The sequence below is a fragment of the Poecilia formosa genome, unplaced genomic scaffold (genome assembly GCF_000485575.1).
Source record: "Poecilia formosa unplaced genomic scaffold, Poecilia_formosa-5.1.2 Scaffold31, whole genome shotgun sequence".
Lineage (NCBI taxonomy): Eukaryota > Metazoa > Chordata > Actinopteri > Cyprinodontiformes > Poeciliidae > Poecilia > Poecilia formosa.
Window position 1 is genome coordinate 2,629,884 of NW_006799970.1, and position 11,866 is coordinate 2,641,749.

The 11,866-nt window shown below is 43.1% G+C and overlaps 2 protein-coding genes across 3 annotated transcripts in view; one reads left to right on the forward strand and one right to left on the reverse strand.

Annotated features, from left to right (window-relative positions):
• Window positions 1–989: 989 nt before the first annotated feature.
• LOC103136300 (ribonucleoside-diphosphate reductase large subunit) lies at window positions 990–6,968 on the forward strand. The gene is made up of 4 exons (XM_007549473.2): window positions 990–1,215; window positions 3,900–5,881; window positions 5,961–6,149; window positions 6,637–6,968. The coding sequence occupies exons 1-4, from the start codon at window positions 1,194–1,196 to the stop codon at window positions 6,826–6,828; spliced, it is 2,385 nt and encodes a 794-aa protein (XP_007549535.1). The 5' UTR covers window positions 990–1,193; the 3' UTR covers window positions 6,829–6,968.
• A 3,319-nt stretch (window positions 6,969–10,287) lies between these two features.
• Window positions 10,288–11,866, reverse strand: part of sipa1l3 (signal-induced proliferation-associated 1 like 3) — a 76,356-nt gene continuing 74,777 nt past the window's right edge. For both annotated transcript variants that reach the window (XM_007549475.2, XM_007549474.2), the window contains exons 23-24: window positions 11,756–11,837; window positions 10,288–11,296 (exon numbers count right to left, since the gene is read on the reverse strand). In XM_007549475.2, the coding sequence (XP_007549537.1) occupies window positions 11,105–11,296; window positions 11,756–11,837 (274 nt within the window). In that variant the 3' untranslated portion in view covers window positions 10,288–11,104. The remainder of the gene's footprint in view (window positions 11,297–11,755; window positions 11,838–11,866) is intronic.

Here is an 11,866-nt window from a genome sequence, read left to right on the forward strand (position 1 = left end):
CCAATAGAATATCGGAATACTTCCAATATTCTATTGGAATATTGGAAGTATATTCCAATATATTGGAATTAGCATTAGTGGATATGTAAGAGGATATGTAGCCATTCGTATAGAATTGTAAGACAATTCAATTAATAATTAACAGAAGGTGGTTTTTCACCTGAATAACTGCATTTCAGTCCTATATAATTGCGCTGTAAATAATTGCATTGACTATATATTACTTTAAAAATGGATATTAACTGAATTGACTTGTCACTTCTAGTTCCTAGGAACCTCTCTGCACAACCCACGCATCGTGGACACAGTTTAAACTTTTACCCTCTGGTCGAATAATGTACAAGGTGGGTCATAAGTTTCCATACATAGAAAAAATAAACATTTTATATTGGACAACCATTTTTATTTTTGTGGGACTCCGTGAAATCGCTGCACATCTTGGACCACTTTGTGGTTGACCTGCAACATTTCCAGTTTTCTGAAACTTGCAAATAAGTTTTGCCACAGTTGTGTGTGATGCTTGTTCCTTTTTTTCTGTTAAAAGTTTCGTGCAACCATACAACTGCTTCCCAGTCCATCCATCAGTATAATTTCAATTCTTTGCTCTTTTGTCAAACGCATCTTCTTGGGTATCTGAAAAATAAAACTGATATACATTTTACATTCTCCTATGTATGGAAACTTATGGCCCACCCTGTATATATGCAAAATTGGCTTTATTTAAGATCCAAAATAGAGTATTGACCTTTGATGTGCTCTTTTTTCCTCTTTGTTTCTTTCTTTCTTTATTAGAAGTTAGTTAAAAAGCTAACTATATGTTTGCTGGTTTGATGGTGTGCTCTTGCTTTACTGAATATTCTTGTTCGTGAAGGACGGAAGAAAACTAAAAGATTTCGTAATACATTACACTCCCGCCATCTTTTTTCCGTGATCTTCGGAAGAAGATCTGCGATTGGTTCACGTGCAGATTGGTGGTCACGTAGATTCCCGCTGCTGATTGGTCCAAACTCCTGTCCGTGCCAAGGGTCTCTGCCTTCCCTACAAATACATCTTTAGCGGGAAGTTGAGAGCTTTTCGCGGTTCTATCCTGCAAACCTGAGGGGTCCTGCGTCTGCCTGCACACCGTGACACCGAGAAGAGGTTCTGCTTGTGTCTGCCGCTAACGCAGGAGACGGGAAACATCACCTTTCATCATGATGTTCGTGATCAAAAGAGGTGAGTTTGGTTAGCTGAACAGTGTGAGCTCGACCTCTTGTAGCTTTGCTGCTTTAGCCATCAGCTGTTTATAAGATAAACAGCGAACGATAGCGAATCTAATGTTGGCTCTGCATCTATTTGATAAGGAGGTTTAGCAGTAACATTTGTACTTCCAGACTGGGAGGGATTTTAATCTGTCTGAGCTAGCTAGGTAGCACGCTAACTTAACAGTAAACTTTAGTATAGAAGACAAAAAAGTAGGCAATGTTTTACATTTACTCAGCAAACACACTTTGACAAGTAGTTTGAGCTCTATTGGTTTTGATAACTTGGCCAGAAATGAGCCTTTGTTTCAAATGGCGCCAAAAATGAAGGTTAATTATCCATTTAAGTCAGAATGGGGGCGCAGTTAGTAGAGCTGTTGCCTTGCAGCAAGAAGGTCCTGGGTTCGATTCCCGGCCCGGGCCTCGGTTTAGACAGAAACAGGCGGTTTAGAAAGCTTTAAAGTCCAGGTTTACTACGGAGCCTTCCAGGGGACATGGGGAATTTTCTTTTCTTTTGCGTTCCCTCGCAAAACGTTTTGCGTTCCCTCGCAATAATCTACTGATTAGTTCATGCGGCATAATTGATACTGTAAGCCTTTTTTATGGTGGCCGCCGTACTTTGCTTTAATACAAGCTTATAAGGTTTTTCCATGGACTATTGAGTTATTATCGAGGGGCAATCAGTCATCTGATTGTCTCTATTGTGTTCTAGTCTGAATGGTTTAAAGGGCTGCTTTCAGTGCTGGACCATCTGAGCCTTAACAGACATAAACATACAGTAAATAAATCGATTTTCAATCAATTTTTTGCACCAAAGCTTTAATAATAATAAACATGTTTTATTATTATAAAACACAGCAAACTAATGGTGGTAGAGGGCCGCACTGGGTTAACTCGGTGAATCTCATCTGTCCGTGTATCAATCAACACCAAACCTCTTCTTTGTTCTGTCACAATTATCGATTTATTCCATTTTGATTATCATGNGTAAATAAATCGATTTTCAATCAGTTTTTTGCACCAAAGCTTTAATAATAATAAACATGTTTTATTATTATAAAACACAGCAAACTAATGGTGGTTGAGGGCCGCACTGGGTTAACTCGGTGAATCTCATCTGTCCGTGTATCAATCAACACCAAACCTCTTCTTTGTTCTGTCACAATTGTTGATTTATTTAATTTTGATTATCATGCTCCAAACTTTGCGAGGACTGACCACCTCGCTCACCCGCTTCCTCATACATACAGAGCCAGTCATACCTGATGACGTCACTCCCACATCGATACGCCCACCACCAGGTGTCAAAGCCGCTGCTCCTGTCATATCAATAATTACTTATTTCATTCATATGGCTCTTATAGAGCCTCAGTGAAAACGTGTTTATTATTATTAACGCTTTGGTGCAGAAAACTGATTGAAAATCGATTTATTTACTGCATGTTTATGTCTGTTCAGGCTCAGATGGAACGGCACTGAAAGCAGCCCTTTAAACCATTCAGACTAGAACACAACAGAGACACAATCAGATGACTGATTGCCCCGCGATAATAACTCAATAGTCCATGGAAAAACCTTATAAGCTTGTATTAAAGCAGAAAGTACGGCGGCCACCGTAAAAAAAGGCTCACAGTATCAATTATGCCGCATGAACTGATCAGTAGATTATTGCGAGGGAACGCAAAAGAAAAAAAAATGCCCCATGTTCCCTGGAGGGCTCCGTAGTTTATGACCCAAGCCCGATATTATTATGATAAAGATTTTAAATAGTAAGGTTAGAAGGGTTTTGACTGCTGTTGGCAGTTTATATTATGTGTAAAACCAAATCCTAGGATGATTCTTCACAATTTATTTAAATAAATCGAGGAAAAAATATGCTGTTTTTCATGTTTAAGACAGTTTTAGACACTGAACTACATGGTTTATGATTTTTTTACAACCCCTTTTATGTAAATTAGTTACTAGGCTGAAAATGTGATGACATTTGTTTATAATTGTTCCCTTTTTTGCCACTGCTTTTATAAGGTTTGCCAAGTTGTAGATAATTAACTGGATTGGGTAAATGATTGATAATATCTTCCTTGCTGTGTTTATTTGGACTCTGGCAGATAAACTGGGTGTAGCAGATTTATGATGGCCAGGAGAATAAATGCACTTTAAGTTTAATAGTTAAATGGCTAAGGTATCTAGTTCAGTTTATATGCAAATTTAACTTATAGCTACTAATTTAGGTCCAGTGACAGATCCCATTGTAGACCAAATTGACCAGTTGAGTCCAGGCATGTAAACAGATTCAGGTCCAATTACTCTCTGTCCAGTTTTATCTAAATTATTCCGGTTTATTAAAAAAAAAAAAAAAACAATCCAAGCCCAGCCGAATACACTGGGAAACCCTCATCCTGAACAAGTATATGGCAACTGTGGAGAGGAACCATTCCTCTACAACAGGAAGTTACTGTCAACAGAACCTGGATTCATATGATGGTCAATTAATTAAAATTGGTGTTCAGTCGTGCGTCTTCTTTGCACAGCGTATAAATCCAAAATCTCAACAATTTTTTCGTTTTATTTTTGAAGAAAAAGCTCCATTTGGCAGAATTTGGTTCTTGATTTAACAGAAAACCGTCCTGGTTCTTGGGTTTGTTTGTTTTTTCCCAGATGGGCGCCAGGAGCGCGTCATGTTCGATAAAATCACCTCCCGCATCCAGAAGCTTTGCTACGGCCTGAACCCGGACTTTGTGGATCCAGCTCAGATCACCATGAAGGTGATCCAGGGCTTGTACAGCGGCGTCACCACCGTGGAGCTAGACACGCTAGCGGCGGAGATCGCGGCCACCCTGACGACCAAACACCCCGACTACGCCATCCTGGCCGCGAGGATTGCCGTCTCCAACCTGCACAAGGAGACCAAGAAGGTGTTCAGCGAGGTGATGGAAGACCTGTTCGCCTACGTCAACCCTCTGAACAAACGGCACTCTCCCATGATCTCCAAGGAGACGCTCGACATCGTCATGGAAAACAAGGACCGCCTCAATTCCTCCATCATTTACGACAGAGATTTCTCCTACAACTTCTTCGGTTTCAAGACTCTGGAGCGCTCCTACCTGCTGAAGATCAACGGGAAAGTGGCCGAGCGGCCGCAGCACATGCTCATGAGGGTGTCGGTTGGGATCCACGGGCGAGACATTGACGCTGCCATCGAGACCTACAACCTCCTGTCGGAGAAGTGGTTCACCCACGCCTCTCCGACCCTCTTCAACGCCGGGACCAACCGGCCGCAGCTGTCCAGCTGCTTCCTGCTCACCATGAAGGACGACAGCATCGAAGGCATCTACGACACCCTGAAGCAGTGCGCGCTCATTTCCAAGTCCGCTGGGGGGATCGGCGTGGCGGTGAGCTGCATCCGATCGACGGGAAGCTACATTGCCGGCACCAACGGCAACTCCAACGGATTGGTCCCGATGCTGAGAGTTTACAACAACACGGCTCGCTACGTCGACCAGGGCGGCAACAAGAGACCCGGGGCCTTCGCCATGTACCTGGAACCGTGGCACTTCGACGTGTTCGACTTCCTGGAGCTGAAGAAGAACACAGGAAAGGAGGAGCAGAGAGCCAGAGACCTTTTCTACGCCTTGTGGATCCCGGACCTGTTCATGAAGAGAGTGGAGAGCAACCAGGACTGGTCCTTGATGTGTCCCAGCGAGTGTCCCGGGCTGGACGAGTGCTGGGGAGAGGAGTTCGAGAAGCTCTACACCAGATATGAGAAGGAAGGGAGGGTGAAGAGGGTGGTGAAGGCGCAGCAGCTCTGGTACGCCATCATCGAGTCCCAGACCGAAACCGGGACGCCCTACATGCTCTACAAGGACGCTTGCAACAGGAAGAGCAACCAGCAGAACCTGGGCACCATCAAATGCAGCAACCTCTGCACAGAGGTGGTGGAGTACACCAGCAAGGACGAGGTGGCCGTCTGCAACCTGGCCTCCATCGCCCTCAACATGTACGTCACGCCAGAGCGGACTTTCGACTTCAAGAAGCTGGCCTCCGTCACCAAGGTAATCGTGAAAAACCTCAACAAGATCATCGACATCAATTACTACCCGGTCCCCGAAGCCGAGACGTCCAACAAGCGCCACAGGCCGATCGGGATCGGCGTCCAGGGTCTGGCCGATGCCTTCATCCTGATGCGACATCCGTTCGAAAGCCCCGAAGCCCAGCTGCTCAACATCCAGATCTTCGAGACCATCTACCACGCCGCCCTGGAGGCCAGCTGCGAACTCGCCGCAGAGCTCGGCCCCTACGAGACATACGAGGGCTCGCCCGTCAGTAAGGGCATCCTCCAGTACGACATGTGGGAGAAGACGCCGACCGACCTGTGGGACTGGAAGCTGCTGAAGGAGAAGATCGCCAAACACGGCGTGAGGAACAGCCTGCTGCTGGCGCCCATGCCCACGGCGTCCACCGCCCAGATCCTGGGCAACAACGAGTCCATCGAGGCGTACACCAGCAACATCTACACCCGCAGGGTGCTGTCCGGAGAGTTCCAGATCGTCAACCCTCACCTCCTCAAGGACCTGACGGAGCGCGGCCTGTGGAACGAGGAGATGAAGAACAAGCTGATCGCAAACAACGGATCCATTCAGGTGACGGTCGGCTCACCGTGACACGAACCCGTTCTCAGCTTCGGTTCCGCTAATAAAGATTGTTGTTTAATTTTGACAGGACATCAGCGGGATCCCAGAGGACCTGAAGCAGCTGTATAAAACCGTTTGGGAAATCTCCCAGAAGACCGTGCTGAGGATGGCGGCAGACCGTGGAGCCTTCATCGACCAGAGCCAGTCGCTGAACATCCACATCGCTGAGCCGAACTACGGAAAACTGACCAGCATGCACTTCTACGGCTGGAAGCAGGCGAGTCACACCTCCCACTGAGGCCAGAGAGATGTTACTCTTGAAACCAGATATTTACACACATTTACAGAACTTTCTTGTTTATTCTCACTGTTCAATATTGAATCAAACTGAAAGCTTCCTCCATTAGGGAAAAAGTTATTTAAAAGCAAGAATAATGAATTTTCATACCTTGTGATATATCGTTGGGTTTCAAATGAACTTGAGGTCAATAATGCGCCAAACTTCCCGAAGAAGCAAGAAGCTTGTGGAAGGAGATCCAAAATGTTGGCAAAAATGAGACAGAAATCTGTGTAAATTTCCTGGTGTCAGGAACCAGGACTGGTCCTTAAGTAGTTGATATCGCGCTGCTGTTCTCACATTTGGCAAATCAAAAATAATTTTATTAATCTTAACTGATCAAGAAAACTGAGAAATCGTTCATAAATATCTGCCTTCAGCTGCGTCTGGGAACAGGGAGGCTGAATTGTTTATTTCTTAATAACAGGGTTTGAAGACGGGAATGTACTACCTGAGGACGAAGCCAGCAGCCAACCCCATCCAGTTCACCCTGAACAAGGAGAAGCTGAAGGAGGTGCAGCAGAGCAAGACCTCAGAGCAGGAGATCAAGGAGAGGAACAAGGCAGCCATGGTTTGCTCTCTGGAGAACAGAGACGAGTGCCTCATGTGTGGCTCTTAGAGCGGCTGTCCGGCCTGTAAGCAAACCTGCTGGGACTTGAATGCGTTTCCTCATGCTGGAAACGCTGGAGAGATAATACTTGATCTGTAACCTTAAGATGTTAGTGTTTTTTTTATTAAATAAAAAAAATTGTAACTGGTTTTCTTTTGTCATCTTAAACACAAAATGTTTCTAGTTACTTTGTGGGTTAGATGCATTAAGGCAGGAGTGTCCAACCCCAGTCCTTAGAGCTACTGTCCAACCTTCAGGTCTCGATCTGGACCAAATGAATGACATGTTACCAGGCCTCCAGGGAGCTGAATGATGAGGGGATTCATCCACATCATTGACTTTAATTTAAAATAAGTCTCGATTCAAAGGCTTTTTGTAGGTCTGGGGAAGTATTAGCCTGGTCATGTCGTTCCTACGCAATTTAACGCCATTTCCATCTCCTTTCAGCGCTCCTGGGCTTTTTTCTCCTGCATTGAAATTGATTTCTCCAGTAAAATTTAAAGCGGGCCAATCAGCGAACAGGATAAATTGTGAACAATGACGTCATCTTTCTGCGCTGTTTTAGCAATGGCAGCCGAAGAAGTGAATGAAGCTCTTCAGTCCGTGTTAGCCATGCTTCTAAATATTGAATTGACGTTAATAGGGAGGGCGGTGACAGTAACTGTGGTATAATGCAGGATTAATACGGGAGCAAGGCGGAAAAAGGACGGTAAAAATACCGTAGTTTCCCGGCCAAAACCAGAGGGAGACACAAGAGGCTGATTTTTACCAGGTTAGGCAAGTATGGAGAAATGTTTGAAAAATATTTTCCAATAGTCCCTCTTTAAATGTCTAAAATGAAGTTTCTTTGGTTTTCATTTTCCAGATGTGGTGTAAATTTCTCCAGCAACCATGAGTTTTCTTGAACTGTCTGCAGTTCTCTAGTTTTACCACCAAAATGTTTTCATCAAATTATACAAAAGATATTTAATCTTAAAAGTTAGATTAAATATCTAATTTTCTGGAAAAATACACTCTCAACTTTTAATAAGGACTGAAAAAAGACAAGTGTTCATATAGTTTAATTTTTTTTTATAAAATAATGAAAACATAATTTACAATTTACAAGTTATTACAAAGAAATCCAGAAGGCTTTGTTTATGCTGAAAGAACCCCTGATGCGCAGAGGCATCAAACAAATCAGCTATGAACAGAAATCAGAGGTAAAACAGCACGTTTAAAACACAGTACCTTCTCTCACTATTCTGCAACAGTGGCCAACGGGTTGAAAAATAAATTACAAAAATATTTAACATTAAAATAAAATTACCAATAATGATGCATCACTGCCTTGTTCAACAGGGGTTGGGGAGTTGTGTACGCTTTAAATAGCTTAAAAATTTTTCATAGCATGATTTATATTTGTTAATATATATATAGAGAGAGAGAAAATGAGAAACTGCAACCGTTTTACAAAAGCAAACAGGAAATTAAGACTAAAGTTAGAGCGACACCCACAAAGCTGAGTGGAAAAAACAACAAAAAAAAAACATTTCTACAGGATGGTGTCCTTAACTACGAACATGAGAAGACATGAGGGCTGAAGCTGCTTCCAGGCCAAAATGGCTGCCGTCTGATCGGTCAAAGTGTTGGACCTCAGAGGGTCAGTGACCTCAGAGCTAAAGCTGTACTTCTACGTAACAGACAAGCAGGAGGAAAACCTTTTGTCTTATTTCAAGTCATGTTTCAAAACAGCGAGAGGGCAGGAAAAATGTGAAACTCACTAAATCATCACAGCCTTTTGCACTTTGTCATCTCATGGAGAATAATTAGTAAGCTGTTGATAAACAAGTCCGTATTTGCCCTTAAATTTGTAGATTATATGTAAACAAGCTAAGCTATTTTCCAGACTGGTCGGCTCCATCGCCGTCTTTAAAAAGTCCTTCAACCCAGAAATATTAAAGGGACGCCTAAAACGGTATAAACAGCAGCACATCGTCTCTGATGGTGGAGATTTAGCGCTTAACAGCATCAAAGAACCTGAGAGGGTTGGAAAATTCAGTAAAGAAGTACAGATACGCTTTCATCAGAAATATCTCAGATTTATCCTCTGCTAGGATATATTGTCCATAAAGTACCAGGGATCCTAAAAACACACTCTTCTGTAGGAAAATAGCTATAGTAGACAATATTAGGGAGGCGGGGCGTATAAAGTGTTTTTGTTTATTTGGGTTCATTATAGCATATGGGGACACACATAAACACACACCCACACACAAACGAAGCCTCTCAGTAAATTAGAGTATTGTTGAATTTCAAAAAGTGAAACTCAGACATGTCTTCCACACTTTTTTCTTCCGCTTAATCTTCCATTTCTATGCTTGATTACAGCACTCGAGCATCCTACAGACGGTGACTGTAGCCAGGAGAAAATGTTCTGAAATTAAAATAGCTTTTGTATTTTTTTTTAATTGTTGTTTTTGAATTCTCTGAGAGAGACTTGGATTTTTTTTTATTAGCTTTATGTTGCATCCATGAAATCTGTCAGGAATAAAATGCATCACTCTGAGTATTAAACAGCGTTTTTTAAATGAGATCACTGAGATAAATGAACTTTTTGACGATAAGTTAGTTAACTGAGAGGTACCTGTTCACACACGCTCACACATAGTGTTGTTCAGTGAACTTTCACGTGCAGTAGATGCTTCCTGCCAGTACATGTCCAGGGCGACAGAGCTTCATATTGACAAATTAAAGGGACAGGTTGACATTTTGAGGGATTAGGCTCATTTTCTCTCCTGAGAAGTCACAAGGAGGTTTTACCTTAAAAAATAGTCGTCTGTCTTTCAATCTGATTCGACATTTACTGGCTTGGCAATTTAAAGGGAGGCATTATGTATTTTCCAGGCACATACTGCCATTTTACAGTACAACAGAGTGGCCCAATAACAACTGGGCCACTCTGTTGTTATTGGGCCACTGTCTCTTTAAGAAGCTGCTACTCGCCCCGACCCTCCGCCTTCAGCACGACATCACAACAGTGCTCCTCATTATGCCTCTCTTAGAAGGCTGAAGCTCGGCTGGTGAGTGCAGCTCCAGGGAGGAGCTCTGTGGGAATGGGTGGAGCTCTGTGGGAATGGGTGGAGCTCTGTGGGAATGGGTGGAGCTCTGTGGGAATGGGTGGAGCTCTGTCAAACCAAGCACTTATAGACACCCTGAACAGCTGCCATCAGAGATTCAAGGTTTCATAGAACATGCACGAAAGAATCAAAGCAACACTTCGGGTATGTTTTTGTTGAGGGAATAACATTATGATATAAAGTTCAAAAAAGTTAATTTTACATAACACCTCCCCCTTTAAAACAGAACTAAAAGTGAAATAATTTATAGTCAACTTATCTTATTTATAAAATGATAAAACTTAATCTTTTACATCGCTATAGATCGGGTCTCAAAATAAAAGCATAACTCAAAACGTCATGGCTGTTCGTTAAGAGACACACTGTAGTAACTGAGGTTAAAACGAAGATCCAGAGGGTTTGGATCTGAGATGATCGGGTTCTGCTAAAGCAAGAAGTCAAACCTAGAAAATACGATGTTATTGTTTCACTGAGTTTAGTTTTATGACATCATCCCAGATCAGAACGACGACGGGGGTTCGGTTCACATCTGAGAGCCACAGTACATCCTCGTTAACAGAGAACAGAGCCTGAACGGTTTATATTACAGTAAACAAGTTTGTTTGTCACTTTTCACACACACACACACACACACACACACACACACACACACACACACACACACACACTAGAGGAATTAAATGCCAGGCGCACCAAGCACAAACATTTTAGTGCCTCTCAGGAGCTTAATACTACACTCACACTTCTGTCTTTAGTATATTAGTTTGACGTTGATGATGAGAATCGTACCGCACAGGCGTCTGTATAATCATACCTGTAGAGCTTCCACAATGTGTAGTGCATTCTGGGAGATGCAGTCTTTCTTGTTTTTTTTTTTGGCTGATTTGCTGCAGAAACAGTATTAGGCCTCTCCAGGTGACGTAGTGTTCTCTAAAACAGTCTTCTCCTGCTTGCTCCTCCGGCATAGTAGCATCACGAGTCCAATGAGATGTTTTCACTTCAGTTTAGAAAAATAAAGGGGCTCAGAGTACACACAGGTGCAGACTCTCTGGGAGAGCTGCATGTTACAAGTCCAGGTGGTCTGTTCTCACACTCTCTGGTTTAAGGCAGTCCCACTGGGTAGCTAAATATACCCCCCCACGCCCCTCCCGCCTGGTTCCGGTCCATCACTCCCGTTGGGAGCTGACATCCTGCGTCACAGGCTGAGTCTCATGGTCACTTCCAGTCTTGAGGTTGGTGAAAAGCACGTTGAACTTGCGCAGCTGCTCGCTGGCCGTTAGACTCTCCTCCTGCAGCCGCTGGTTGTTTTCTCTCAGGTTCGCCATCTCTGCCAGCAGGACGACTTTATCCTGCTTCTCCTGGGGAAAAAAACAACAACAACAACAAAGACGTGACGCTCCTGCTGAGAACCCATGAGAAGGTAGTGAGTCGTTGGCTAGGGGAGGGAAAGTTATTTATGTTTGATATATTAAAAATTAATTTGTTTGCAACACTCCTGAGCCAATACATTGTAGAAACAGCTGCAGGCAGCTACCAGCACCACACACAGGGTTCATACACTTCCCACAGTAAAATTCAAGCATTTAAAGGTTTGAAACTTTGGAGTTAAAACAAAAGAAATTAACTGAGACAGTTTCAATTCATGACTATTTGATATCATTAGTGTTATTAATATGTTGTGATAGTATTCCACAGCAGAAACAGGGTAAAAGAATGAACAAAACACTAATTTAAAAAAAAGAAATCCACAGCTTTAACAGGTTTTCTTCCACAATTGCTCTGCATTTACTTCTTTTTATCTCCTCATCGAGTCTTACCTTCTCCAGATCATTGTTCAGCTGTTTTAGCATCACCTCAAGCTGGTAGAGCCGACCCGACAGGTCATTGGGCACCTCATCTCTGGAAACACACGCAGCAAATGTTACCGT